At 36.5% G+C, this 14,249-nt stretch overlaps 3 protein-coding genes across 8 annotated transcripts in view; 1 reads left to right on the top strand and 2 right to left on the bottom strand.

The window, feature by feature from the left end:
- The window catches only part of LOC149709659 (ral guanine nucleotide dissociation stimulator-like 1), a 63,186-nt gene that overhangs the window by 29,960 nt on the left and 18,977 nt on the right, over nucleotides 1-14,249 (bottom strand). The gene's annotated exons all lie outside the window — the stretch shown is intronic.
- On the bottom strand, nucleotides 1,704-5,939 carry LOC149709663 (uncharacterized). Its single transcript, XM_089857096.1, has 7 exons — nucleotides 5,741-5,939; nucleotides 5,124-5,498; nucleotides 4,855-5,025; nucleotides 4,700-4,766; nucleotides 4,014-4,181; nucleotides 3,803-3,902; nucleotides 1,704-3,722 (listed from the first exon to the last, which is right to left on the bottom strand). The coding sequence occupies exons 1-7, from the start codon at nucleotides 5,841-5,843 to the stop codon at nucleotides 3,624-3,626; spliced, it is 1,083 nt and encodes a 360-aa protein (XP_089713222.1). The 5' UTR covers nucleotides 5,844-5,939; the 3' UTR covers nucleotides 1,704-3,623.
- Nucleotides 5,509-12,557, top strand: SCaMC (Short Calcium-binding Mitochondrial Carrier). 3 transcript variants are annotated; one of them, XM_089857009.1, is made up of 11 exons: nucleotides 5,509-5,535; nucleotides 6,724-6,921; nucleotides 7,003-7,129; nucleotides 7,377-7,464; nucleotides 8,809-8,920; nucleotides 9,357-9,515; nucleotides 9,600-9,746; nucleotides 9,831-9,941; nucleotides 10,017-10,184; nucleotides 10,255-10,402; nucleotides 11,343-12,557. In XM_089857009.1, exons 1-11 carry the CDS (start codon nucleotides 5,524-5,526, stop codon nucleotides 11,528-11,530), a joined length of 1,458 nt encoding a protein of 485 aa, XP_089713135.1. In that variant the 5' UTR covers nucleotides 5,509-5,523; the 3' UTR covers nucleotides 11,531-12,557. The 3 variants fall into 3 exon arrangements, with proteins under 3 accessions (XP_089713135.1, XP_089713128.1, XP_089713141.1); XM_089857002.1 differs by lacking the exon at nucleotides 5,509-5,535 and adding an exon at nucleotides 5,553-5,674; XM_089857015.1 differs by lacking the exon at nucleotides 5,509-5,535 and adding an exon at nucleotides 6,308-6,465.

The following is a 14,249-nucleotide window of genomic DNA, read 5'->3' as shown; positions in this document are numbered from 1 at the left end:
GCCTGTTTGGAACAAATTTCGGCCACCGTCTTTTTTAGAAATGAAGACTCCAACTTGTCACTCGTTTTAAAATGAAAGGTGGTTGTGGTGGCGGTAATGGAGGCGCCGCAATCCGGTTGTAAACCCAATCCGTCAAAACTGCTGCTAAAAACGGTTGATAAGATGGTGATTTGTTCCTCGTCCGTCGTTTTTCGAAGGCTTTTGTGATGATTATTGATGAAAAAGTTGTCGATTAAGGCACTGGCTTGATTTTGGTGACCTTCCTTTAATTTTAATTTTGAGAAATCGTTGAAAGATTCGTCGTCGTCGCTGTCTGTGTCAAAAGATATCGACCATTCTCGCGACCTATGTCTTTTAAGAGTGTGACGTTTAGTCCTATGAGGCGATGTCCGTGTTAAAGAGGAAGTCCGCCACTTTCTACTAAAAGTTTCACCACCGTTTTGATGTTCGTTTCTCTTGGATTTTTTGTTGTTTAGCGTTACCGTGTCTTCGTCCGAGACACTTTTACGTTTAAGACTACAACCGCTTTCTTCTTCCCCGGATAGGCTTTCTTTCACATTCGCGGAAGAGTTTAATAAGAGTTCGGGGCTTTTAGACCTACTGGGGGAGAATTCGACAGTGTCTAAGGTTGAAAATCTATTGGAGGAGTATCCTTCGTTATCAACATTGTCCCGAGCTTCCAGATTTTCTTCTATTAAAGGTTCATTTTCCTTATTGTTTTCGTCCCAATTTGGGTTCTTTAGCTGCGATGGTTCTTCCGTTTGGGAAGAAACGCGATTCTGCTGCCTTTCTCTCGCAATATGAGTCTCTTCCTCGGAAACTTCCTCGATTATGACGTCATCTTTGTTGTTGTCCCCTAATTTGGATTGTTCCTCTTCTTCTTGTAAAAAGGTAATTTCGGGCCTCGGCTCTTTTAAGCCTTGGCTCGGTTTAATTTCCGTTTCATCTTCAAAAACGTCGTTTTCAGTTTCCAAGTTCGTTTCGGGTAATTCCGTCACGTTATTCTCCAAAGTTAAGCTTCGAGACGAAGAATAAAATTCGTCCACCACTAAAATCTTGGCTTTTTGAATTAAATTGGCCACCAACAAGTCCTTGAAAAGTTTCGGGCCTCCTCTTTGCATGCGAAAGTTGGCTATTTTATTTAGCGACATGGTAATCACCCTGTGCGCGTCCAACTCGCTAAACTCTTGATTAGACATTTCTTCAGTCTAATTGCGACGAAGTTTACATAACAAACGAATTAATAAATTATATTTACGCAACTAGAGGTTGACGGGGCTCGGGCCTAATATTTTGACGTCTACTTCCCTATCGTATCAAAAAATCCGTCATCTAAGCTAGTCAACTCAAATTAGTACGCCGAGATAAAAAACGCGCAGTAACACGTTCGATGAGCCGTTGCGGGAAAAGCGCTTAAAAATCGTGACGTCAAAGGTCACTTGACACGAATGGCGGCAGCTACTACGTCACGCTGTCGACCAATCAAAAAACTGGATCACGGTGGCGCAGCCTATACATAGACAATGTCAAATTACAGCGGTGTGGAAACTGAAGCGTTCAAGGCGGAAAAAGTCAAGATAAAATGACAAAGCGTCGGACCCTTTTGAACTAGGCCTAGGGAAATGAAATAAGAGGGGGGGGGGAAACACGCCACCCTTATTGGCGGCGGGGTAAAAAAAGGCGCGAAATTGAAATAAAACAACTTTTACGACCCAACGTTATATTTTTATTAGAATTATTACCATGAAATACTGTTTCGTTTTTTTTGGAAGGAAATAAATAACAATTTTTCGACTAAAATTTATAGTACAGGGAATTATATATTTAGCTGTACATTTATACTATAGTGTCTTCCGAGTGTTGTTGTTTGTTTAAAATGCTGTACAAATGCGAGACAGGTTGAAATATTTTTACACCAAGCGGGGATGGGACTTTTACACGATAGAAAGGGGGGAGAGGTAACCTTTGACCTACCAAAGGTTATTATACTTTTCTTTACATTCACGAGTTTAATTTAATTTAATTTACAAGTAGAGAATATTATTTATTTATTTTTTTCTGGGGGGAAGACTGTCCATTTAGCAAAAGTATAGGATCATTTATAATTTCAAATTTACATATACAATATATATATATTATAATTTTATATTATTTGGTATTTTTTTGAGAATATGTTAATCATTTTAATATTAATCACGTAACAATGGGAATGTTAATGTTTAACACGTTTTAAATGTTTTGGTTTTTGTAAAGATCAAAGAAAAACCGTCTCTCTCTCTCTTTTTACCTCAAAATGGCCGCCCTACACCCCCCCCTAGCGGCGGCGTGTGTGGCAGACTTCTTTGGGGGTTTCGGACCACCGCCAGCGCGAGGGAGCACCCATTTTGGGGGGAAATAAGTGTTAAGACGTTATTATCTTTGATTTATGTCCATTTTAAAAAGAATATGACGCTTTTACCCATTTCCAGCACTTTTAACTTGCCAAAAGTCATCGTACTCTCTTTAAAATGTTAAAAAGGAATTTGGAATAATTAATTACGATTTACCACCTAGTGTTAAAGAGTATTTTTATGTTTGTTTGTTAGTTAAGTTAGTTTAACTTGTTTGCGTGTAATTGTTTGACTAGAAATTATTTTAGGAAATATGTTTTGACTAGAAAATATTTTTTGATTAAAAATTATTATAATATTAATTAACCGAAATTGTTGGCATCATTAACGGTTTTGGCTTTTGCAATTGCAATTATAAATGACTAGCGTAATAGTAAAATAATTAAAATAATTATATTGTTATGTTTTTTGGTCTGTGTTCGCGTTGTGGGAAAATAAATAATGATTGTCCCGTTGTTAAACTTTTAGGAATTGGTGCAAAATAAAAGAATAAAAAACAATTAAAGCCGCTTTGGTCAAGAGAAAGAAAATAAAGTCTAAAGCGGCTTTCAATTAAATAAAAGCAAATCCACTTGTACCCCCATCTTGTATTTTTCAGTCCGTCAATTAGTCAACGTTTCTATTTTTATAAACATTCTTATTTTTCAATTAAAACAACTTTTCTAATAAACTCTAAATTTCTAAACATTAATATTAATTTTAAAATCAAAACAGACGCCCCGCCCCCTACATATTAATTTCGTTTAATTTGACCTACGGTGGTGGTTTTTTGGGGAAGGGGAAGAGGGGGGTGTCAATTGTAGCGTTAGATAATTAGCAACCAACCATCAATTAGTAGGCGAGAGTTTAATAATTAAATCGCGAGATTGTGACGACGATACCTAAGCTTTAATTAATTAATATTCTTTCTGACTCGGCCTAAGTGGGGTCTCCAAAGACTATAAGGAATGAGAGGGGACCCCAATTTGGGCGTGTCAGTTAAAATGGTCAATAGGATACAAACATGACGCGCCCTTTCTATTAAAAAATCATTTTTCAGGTACTAATAGACTAATCAGATAAAGAAGGAACCAATTCGACTAAAATCGGTCTATTTCTGGTCAACTGTAACCCAAAGGCTAATTCTTTGGGATGTTTTACTTAAAAGAAGATACTGAAGAAAAGGTAGAAAGAATTGGTAGTAGAAGAAAAGGGTGGGAGTAGTTAGTGGTTGAGATAGTAATCTCTCTCTCTTTATGGCTTTTGGACAGTTGTTTCCTTGGCCGTCAAAGGAGGGGAGACTGGAGTCGAGTCATCGTGAAATAGAGGATTTTTAACTTCCATTTCACCAGTCTAAGATGAACAAGACAGTCAAGTAATTAGGTAAAAGAAATTATTTAAGAGGAAGTGAAGAGAAACTTAAGGTAACGTACAGAAGCTAAACCAGGGCATTCGTAAACAGTGTAATCTCCTTCCTCATTCTCTTCTTCGGAATCAACGTCAGAGGCGGAAGCATTACGAACCGTCGTGGCTCTAATCACCATGTTTTAATTAATTAACTTAATATTTAAAGGGACTAGAGATGAAGGAATGTTATTCCTCCAACTCTAATCCCTTTAAAATTAAAGTTTCGCGCGTAGTTACTTTTCAACGGCAATCATTTGTTGTTTTTGATGTTGATAGTGGTACATTTGGGCGCTTTGTGCCAATCTCCGATCGCCGCTGGGCGAAGTCGCGTGCTCTTTGCTAGGACCCGTTACTCCGTAAGCCGGATAATCAACTTCAGCCGCGGCTTTACTATTCTTTTGGATCCTTAATGTAAAAATCACCCCAAATTATTAAACACCAAACTTGCGTGTACTTGTACTTGTACTTATCAGTACTTATCCTAACATCCCCTTACGTTTTCTCTACAAAACACTGAACGTAATTAGCTACTTCCCTGGACTTTGACGCGAAACTATTCTGCCATATAAGAAAACGCGTTTAACCCCACTGACTACCCTGTCCGTCCTTAAGCTGGCTGAAAAAACCGGTTCTAAAACTGCACCACCGCCTCAGATAAGAGAGAGAGACTAGTAGACACCCTGGAATTTCTTAACCAATATTCTTGGGTCAGATGAAAAAAGTTTTCAGGGTCTTAAGGGTATGAATGGAATGGAATTCCTTTATGACTCAAAATGGGGGGGGGGGAGAAGAAGGGGGGGAGAAGGGGGTGACATCACTATAATAATAAGATTTGACAGATGAGAATCTATGGAATTTCTGCCCGTTATTAAGTCTTTTGAAATCCAGGCTAGAAAAAAAATGTTTTTTTGTTTTTTTATTACCTGTAAAAACAAAAACCAGCTCCAATAACGCCAAAGATAGCGGCCGCGCTGCATCCAGCCACAATTACTAAATAAAAACAGACAAGTCAGAGGGCCATTACTCGCCAGAAACTAATTAATTAATTACGCGCTCAATTAAGTCTAATATAACTAACCGACAAAGTAAATATCAGCCAAAGGATTAGGATTTTTTGATTCAGTCTCAAAGTCTTCTTGGCGGTGAGCCATGAAATTAGGAGCAGCGTTATCCCGCGACCCCAAAGTGTATTGGGATGATTTTTTGTGCTCTTTTTTAGTATCCTCTTGGTTGTTATAAACGGTGGTACCTTTTTTCATTTTATTTATTTAAAAAGAAGAATCCGAAATAAGTTTATTTTTTAATTAGTCCAGGGTCATAAACAAAGCTTGTTCAAGGGTATTATACTTTTATCATCGTGGGGACGTCTTGATATGTCAACTAATTGCGCCGTTTGTGGTCGAGGAAAGAAAGAGGAGGAGGAGGAGGGTTTTTCGATAGCCTGATCGTCGTGTCTCATTTCGTATTGGGATTGAGAAGCCCTTAACCATTCGGGGAAGTTAACGGGTCCTCCCCTATAATATTCCTGGCCGCGACTGGGCCAGTTTTCTCGTTGTGGAGTGGCGGCGGAGTAATATTGAGGTAACGTTTCGACATTTCTATTTAAGAGTTGCCTTTGAATATAATCCTCGTTTGGCCTGACCGCTTTTAATCTTTGTTGGTGTTGTTTATAAAGGGCTAAATATTGGCGAATACTCTCCTCCGAGGGACCCAGTTCCGAAGCTGGAACAAATTCATCAGGGCCAAAATGAGCGCAAACGTAATTTAATTTAACAATTTTATAAGAACGCTACTGATAAAGGGCTTAAAATCAGCGCGAACGGTGACGTAATTATGACTAATATTAATTAAATGTCCGCGATATAACGCGGCATATGGTACTGGTTAACTTATTCAAGGTAATCATTTTTTTAAGCCTCGGTCAATTTAGGCCTACCGATTGCGTAATTGATGATAGAACTTACCAACTACATTATGTAATAAGAAAACGGCTATCCAGTGTATCGTTACGAATTTGTTAAAGCATAAACGAGTAAACATGCTTCCACTTCCGACATGATTTGCCATTTGACAAGCGACGGACTATTTATTTTTAACAATAAATAGACCTTTAGGCCTATGGCTTCGACCTACCCTACTTCGACTATGGCGGCAATTCACAGCCAAAATAGGTCTAAAACGAGAAGCCGCTACACCGCTCACTAGGGCATTTCGGTACAGAGCGCGAGCGCAATAACCTTCGAGTTCATCAATTGTTACAGTCATCATTTGCTATTGTACGAAACGGCGCTTAAACCTTCGGGGAAAATAGTCCGTAACTAGACGTCATCTATGGATACCGCGCGGAAAAACCAAAACAAACGTCACTACCTCGTAGTATCCAATGGAATTATAATAAAATCGCGGGAAACGAAATAGTAACCAATGGAAACCCCCAGACTCCTACGCAAACTCCGCCTATTTCAAAATATGACATTGTCGGCCAAATATGCAAATTGTTTCGCTGATTTTTTTTATCGTCTACCCGGTCTACTGCCGATGGAATCGTCGGAATGATAACTTGTCAAAGTTTATTTTAATTTTTAAAATATTAGCGTAAATATTAAAATACCGGTAAAAGCGCGTGGAAATTTTTAAGGCCTTAAATCTCTCTTTGATATTTTTCTACAAAACACGCGAATATTTCCTAGTAAGTTTAAATGCTAAGCCTTTTTATGATTTATATCTAATTATTAGCATGCGGGATTTCTAGATCTACTGGTAAACCATGGTAATATTTTTACGAATTTAAACATGATTTGAAGGATGTAATATTCAGCCAATATGGCTTTCGTAAATTCGAAATTAGTTAATATTATATTAACCTAGATAAATATTGCGCAATATTTAACATGGAGGGGAGAAGGTTATCTAATTGTTTCTAATTACTATTGGTTGTTAATTACAGTTTGAGATGGCCGTAGTTAAAAGTGGCGTGGACACTCATCCTCCACACTACTACGAACAACTTCCGACGGTGGAAGAAGAAAGATTAGACCGAATTTTTAAACAATTAGATGTTAATCAAGATGGTAGAATTGACATCAAGGATTTAACCGAAGCCTTTCAAAAAATGGGAGTTCCTCATTTACCAGGCAATGCTGAGGTACCTACCATTATCTACCTAATTATCTATTATCATCCTCAATTTAAATCTAATTAAATTAATTTTAATTTGTTTAATTAGAAATTTTTAGAAAGAGGTGATATTGGAAAGAGTGGCGACCTTGATTTCTCCGAATTTGTGCATTACGCCATTGAACACGAAAAACAGCTGAGAGTCATATTTAAAAGCTTCGATGAAAATAAAGATGGTACGTTAATGAATTTCGTATCTCATTATATTAATCTAGATTAGGGACCTTTAATATTAAGACGGACAGACATTTAGTCCACCTTGATAAGACTAGTTATAGTTATAGCAACGGAAACAAGTTGTCCCGTGGGGAACCTATGTACTCCCGTTGTTTATAAATTTTTCTCCGCAATTTTTATTAACAATATTAAATTACGTAATAAAAGATGGGGTAATAATTGCGTATATACAAATTCTTTCAACAGATAAGTTAGATTCCGAAGAAATTGTTAGTGCATTTAAAAAACTAGGCGTAAATATAACCGAACCTGAAGCTGCTAACCTGCTAAAAAGGTAAATATAAACAATACTTTTCTACTCGCGTTTAGAGACAATACTTAGTTTTGCTTTGCTTTGATTAAATTGCGCAATATATCTCCTTAGATCTCTATCAATATTTAAATTTCGTTAGGATTGTCATCAAACGATCTAATTAATTTATCAGTGGTTTTTCCAAAATCCTTGGTAGATGAATTTACGTTGGCAGATAAAAGTCGCGCGTATCATAGTTCAAGGATTGTATTTCATATTTTTTGTAGAGAGGGGGAAACGTTTGCGCCTTCAATCAGACGCGTAGAATGACTTGATTAGGGATGTAGTTTCGTCCTAAAACTGTGATAGGGTCACGCGGCGTGTAATATAATTTATTTTAAATAGGATAGAAAGTTTAAAATTAACTTTAATTTTAATTTATTTATATTTTAATTTAATCATGATGTTATTTGAGTTAACGAGTGTTTTGCACGAATTGGTGAGTTATAAGATTCATACGTATTTCAAAAGCAATTTTTATCTACCGATCGTGGCCACACGTTCTTTTAAATTAAATTAATTATTTAGTGAGTTTATTTAATTATTATTGAATAAACCCCATCACAGTTGATAGTATTTAATTCCCTATGAATTTTTGAGAGCCAATGAAATTGATTGTCGTAACTAAAAGGCAACATTTTCGAAACAAAGTTGATGATAAAAGTTTTCATTACGAAACTAACTTAGTTTCCCCCCTTTTCTTGGAAATCGGTTTGTACCGCAATAAAATTGAAAATTGATAAGAGCTGGGAGTCTGGCGCGCAAAAAAGTCAAAGCCACGAGGGTTTTCAAAATCAGTAGATAACCCATCCCGGAATAGAAATTGTAGTCTTTAAGCGCCTTAGACGGAATACAAACTTCTCCTTTACATATTAATTTCCTTCCATTCCAAGCCTCTATAATCCTCGAGTGAATTGGAAGGAAGATTCGCGGTGTTATTTATTTTTCCAAGGCGCTCAAAAGCTATAACCCATACCGAATAGTCTTTAAGCGCCTTAGACGGAATACAAACTTCTAGTTGATATATTAATTTCCTTCAATTCCAAGCCGCTATAATCCTTGAGTGACATGGCTTAGAAGATTCGCGGTATTATTTTTCCCTTCTAAGACACTCAAAAGCTATAACCCATACGGAACAGTCTTTACAATTAGTCTTTAAGCGCCTTAGACGGAATACAAACTTCTCGTTGATATATTTATTAATTCCCTTCGCGGTGTTATTGATTTTGCCAAGGCGCTCAAAAGCTATAAACGCGTTAGCGCCAAAGATATAATACTGATAAACGGAATGAATGTACATATAATATTTCAAACCAATGAATAAAGGATGGACAGAGATGGTTCGCTCACAATTACATTTGAAGAATGGCGGGATTACTTGCTATTCCACCCGAGCTCCGAAATTACCGAGATTATAAAATACTGGAGACACGCTACGGTACATAAAACATTGCAATCCCTTCCTTCCTTCCTTCCCTGACCAAAGACTGACGACTACTGACTGATATCAAACGGAATGACTTATAAATCTAGAGAACGTAAAAATAGCTCCCCCTACTTCATTATACAAACCACCTTGAATAACGTCGCGAATTATTTTTATAAAAACCTTCCTCCGGCAGCAGCGACACTTGTGACTTATTTGGCGTCCTTCCAAAAGACTAGAAACAACCTAGACCTAGTACACTAAGCTTGCCATAAACACCTTAGTCGCTGATGTAGACGGATGTTGTTAAGTTTGGTTGGGTAACGCGTTGAACACAAATCAACACGACACGATGGAATATTCCGAGTTTGATACTCCGTTTAATATCAGTCTAATAGCGTTTTTATTAGACGAAGAGAATCCAAAGTTAATGATTGACACCCTACAGTTTGTCGACTTGGGCGAATCATCTTTGGTACCCGACGATTTCACCGAAAACGAGATGCATTCCGGCATGTGGTGGCGTCATTTAGTGGCCGGTGGCATTGCTGGGGCGGTTTCGAGGACCTGTACGGCGCCTCTTGACCGTTTAAAAGTCTTTTTACAGGTTAGATACGCTCCATTCTCGCCTACGACGCGATTATCTGACTACCACCACCAACGGCGGCGTCTGTCTCTTTTACGCGTACAGGTTCAAGGTAACCAATTCGCGTCAATCCGTCATTGTTTAGCTCACATGTTAAAGGAGGGCGGGATGGCCTCGCTTTGGAGAGGAAATGGAATCAACGTTCTGAAAATCGCGCCCGAAAGCGCCCTCAAATTCATGGCCTACGAACAGGTACCTTAGCCATAGCCTTGACGTCCCGTCGTCATCGGCACCTAGAGTGTTGTTGTTGATCTTGACGCAAAATTGGCATTGCAGGCTAAAAGACTCATCCGGGGCAAAAGCGCCACGGAATTACATATTTACGAAAGGTTTCTGGCTGGCTCCATGGCCGGTGGAATTTCCCAAACTGTGATTTATCCCATGGAAGTAAGTTGGTATTACGCCGCGAGAAGGGACACACGCCGATTCTAACGGGGGTTTTTCTTGATGGGTTTTTAAAAGGTGTTGAAGACGCGATTAGCTCTAAGGACAACTGGTCAATACTCGAGTATAGTCCACGCCGCTAAGAGTATATACAAACAGGAAGGATGGCGCAGCTTTTATCGGGGTTATTTACCAAACTTATTAGGAATTATTCCCTACGCTGGAATTGATTTAGCTATTTACGAGGTAGGTAACGAATCGCCATTCTGTGTTTAATGTATTTAATTGAATGGTTCTTTTTTTTTTTTTTTTTTAGACATTAAAAAGTATGTATTTAAGAAGACATTCGGAACAAGAAGATCCGGGTGTCTTAGTTTTATTGGCGTGTGGTACGACCAGTAGTTCTTGCGGTCAGCTAGCCAGTTATCCCTTGGCCTTGGTGCGAACCAGGTTGCAAGCCCAAGGTATATATAGACCTCCTTTCTACCTCCCTTGGTAACCAAGAGTAAAACAATTCCCCGACTTTTCCCTGTTATTTTTGGCCTATGTTTAAATTCCCCGACTTTCCCTGACGTTTTTGGCCTATTTTTAGATTCCCCGACTTTCCCCTGATATTTTTGGCCTATTATTAAATTCCCCGACTTTCCCCTGATATTTTTGGCCTAATTTTAAATTCCCCGACTTTCCCCTGATATTTTTGGCCTAATTTTAAATTCCCCGACTTTCCCCTGATATTTTTGGCCTAATTTTAAATTCCCCGACTTATCCCTGATATTTTTGGCCTATTTTTAAATTCCCCGACTTTTCCTTGATATTTTTGGCCTATAATTAAATTCCCCGACTTTTCCCTGATATTTTTGGCCTATTTTTAAATTCCCCGACTTCTCCGTGATATTTTTGGCCTAATTTTAAATTCCCCGACTTATCCCTGATATTTTTGGCCTATTTTTAAATTCCCCGACTTTTCCTTGATATTTTTGGCCTATTTTTAAATTCCCCGACTTTTCCTTGATATTTTTGGCCTATAATTAAATTCCCCGACTTTTCCCTGATATTTTTGGCCTATTTTTAAATTCCCCGACTTCTCCGTGATATTTTTGGCCTAATTTTAAATTCCCCGACTTATCCCTGATATTTTTGGCCTATTTTTAAATTCCCCGACTTTTCCTTGATATTTTTGGCCTATAATTAAATTCCCCGACTTTTCCCTGATATTTTTGGCCTATAATTAAATTCCCCGACTTATCCCTGATATTTTTGGCCTATTTTTAAATTCCCCGACTTCTCCGTGATATTTTTGGCCTAATTTTAAATTCCCTGACTTTTCCCTGACAATTATAACAACCCTTGAAATGAATCAATCCATTAATTCCCCAATTAAATATAATAAATAATTAATTTCAGCGGTGACGCATCCGCACGATAAAAACCAAACAATGGTGACTTTATTTAAATCAATTCTTCAACGCGAGGGATTCGCGGGACTTTACCGGGGAATTACGCCTAATTTTATGAAAGTGGCTCCGGCGGTTAGCATAAGTTACGTCGTCTACGAACATTGTCGACGAGCGCTCGGTGTCACCATGACTTGAACGCGTACGCCACCAAAGTTAATTAAATTACTAATTACGCTTCCCCCAATCCTTTCTCTCTTTAAAATTTGAATTTCTCTCTATCTCTAATGTGTTAGTGGAAAAATCTTCTATTTTAGAAAAGAGTGTATTGTAAAATTACAATAACAAAACAGACGTGTTTAAATTGTGCGCGTGCGCGTCAGCTATTTATCAATGCAAAACAAAGAAACAAACAATAGCAAGGTGAAGAAGATGGTAAATAATTAAGGAAGGAGTGTGTGAGTGTGATGCTGAAAAACTATAAAACATTGCAATATTTATTGTTGCTTCTTGCCAAAGGAAAGGAAAAGAGATTGTCAAGTTTGCGTCATGTGATTCGATTCGTCGTCAATGGGGGATAGTTAAGTCTTACAAAATCAACGATAGAAAGGGTTCTCTATTTAATATTAGTAATTAAGTAATTATTAATTATTGGATGTTAATGACTTCTAATATTTCTCATTTTTAATTAAAAAAAATTCCCCAACCAATCAACGTCTTTCCTCTAATATTCTAATATTATTGTGAAAAATAGACCAAGTTTCATCCCACCCGAGTTAATTTAATTATAGTGTTTGAGCGCCTTATTAAGGTCAAAATTCGTTATTTTGGCTTATTCATCCCGAGTTAAGGTCTTTTCCTTAAATTATAGTGTTTGAGCGCCTTATTAATTTGAAAATACGTTATTTTAAACCTAATTTTAATCTTACTAAGCCGCTCAAATGCTACAGTATCTCTGAGTCGATGCCAAAGGTCAGATGGACACCCGCCGTTCCGTTTCCTACTAAACTATAAGACAAACCGGGTCCTTAAGGAAATTAAAAATTAAATACTTCCAAGCCACTAAATGACTATAATCCTGGCCGCCATCTTGCAACCCCCTTAGTGACGTTTAAGGGAAAAAGGGGCGAGGTTGAAAAATCAACCCTTTGATCTCGTTACTTTCAAACTGATTCATTCTCTCTCTAAACCTTTCTAATAAAATAAAGACAATTTTTAAATCAAATTAATTAACATTCCTCGTTAAGACATTATTTATTAATTAAAAAGACAGCCAATTAATTAAAGCGGGGATAAATAAATAAATGAAAACCCCTCCAAGAATATTGGCTGGCTTATCTATATTTAATATAATATTGACTCTTAATTATTACAAATAATATCGTAATAATTAACTGGCCTAAAAAAGGTTTATTAATAATAGTAATCTTTTAGGGGCTTTTAACATTTTTAAAATAAATAAAATAATAAAATGCGACAAGTATTAAATATTATTTTTTGAAAAAAAATAAAATACGCCTAAAATTAGTAATATTAATATTAATTGATAGCTAGCTTATAATATCGTTTAATTATAATTATTAATTATGATAATTAGTTTATTAGGTATTATTTTTCTTTAAAAAAGTAAGTATAAGTTGACGAAAAATAATAATATATTTATTTTATAAGGATTGTTAACGTTAAGGCTCTTATTTTAATGAAACATATTAATTAATGAAATCGGAGAGAATAAATAGTAGAGAAGTTGAAATTTCACTTCTTTTGCGAAATTTAACTTCTACGACTATTACTCCTCTACGGTTTATTCTCTCTGGTATAATACTTGCAAGCTAGCTAGCCTTTCAGCGCCTTGGAAAAACACCGACTGGATTGTTTTTAATTACCAAATAACTATAATTAGCTCCCAATTATTGAAATTACGCGGTGCTAATTAAGGTTTACAGCTACAGAGAATTTTCTGCAGCAAACGCGTCTTTTCACTTTTCAGTTAATTCACCCCTTTCAGCTCAAAACTAAAACCCTCGGCAAACAATTCTTCTCATTGTCAATCAATCAATATATTCGGTAGTTGTTGTTGTTAAATGTTTGGGATGAATAAATAAATAATTAAATTTAAGTAAACACTATTAAACAATTAGCTTTAACTTCTTACCGTGCCTTAAAAATTAATTAACTCTGATAATGTAGCTAATCATAATAATAGTTATAATAATAATTATAATTATAATAATATTAATAATATTAAAATTAAATTTAATCGAAACGACTACTAACGACAAAAAATATCATTCATTCATTCATTCCTATCTCTTAAAAACCATAATTTTCGAATTCGCTGCTAATCAAAATTAATGTTTGTTAATTAAAACGAAATATCGTCAATTTAAGCTATTTTGAATTGTTTTTTTTTTATTGTCACACTCCCCCCAAAGCTTTCGTATAATTTTTTTAATATGTAATTTTACGTGATAATATTTATTTATGTAAAAAACAACCCCAATTTGTTCGTTTGTTTTTAGATGCATTTTCTTAATAAAATATTTAATAAAGGGAGAAAATGTGTTTTGATTAAATGTCTGTCCGTCCTTTAAGGACCTCAATTTACACTTGAGCGGATAACAATTCTAAGCGCATTTCACGTTGAAACGCTAGGGACGTGTCCTTCTATCTTCCGTTTTTATCAATGTCAAAAAGAAACAATTTCCTTCCCTCCCCCGGGCCGGATTAGTATTACGTCACCATCATAAGGTCATTACCGCGATAAGTTACAATCAGTTAACCCTTTATAATTGGTCACTCTTGTTACGAAAATCTACGACGATCTACGTACCGGTCAGTGTCGAAGCACATTGAACTTAAGGAGGACGTACCTCGAGTTATTGACTTATACTCTTCTATCATTACGACACAGAGG

The sequence above is a fragment of the Phalangium opilio genome, unplaced genomic scaffold, assembly GCF_054372755.1.
Source record: "Phalangium opilio isolate 3A_F unplaced genomic scaffold, DU_Popi_V2 ptg000011l_1, whole genome shotgun sequence".
NCBI classification, from domain to species: Eukaryota; Metazoa; Arthropoda; class Arachnida; order Opiliones; family Phalangiidae; genus Phalangium; species Phalangium opilio.
The sequence above is the reverse complement of the archived record's forward strand: the minus strand, read 5'-3'. Positions and strand labels throughout refer to the sequence as shown.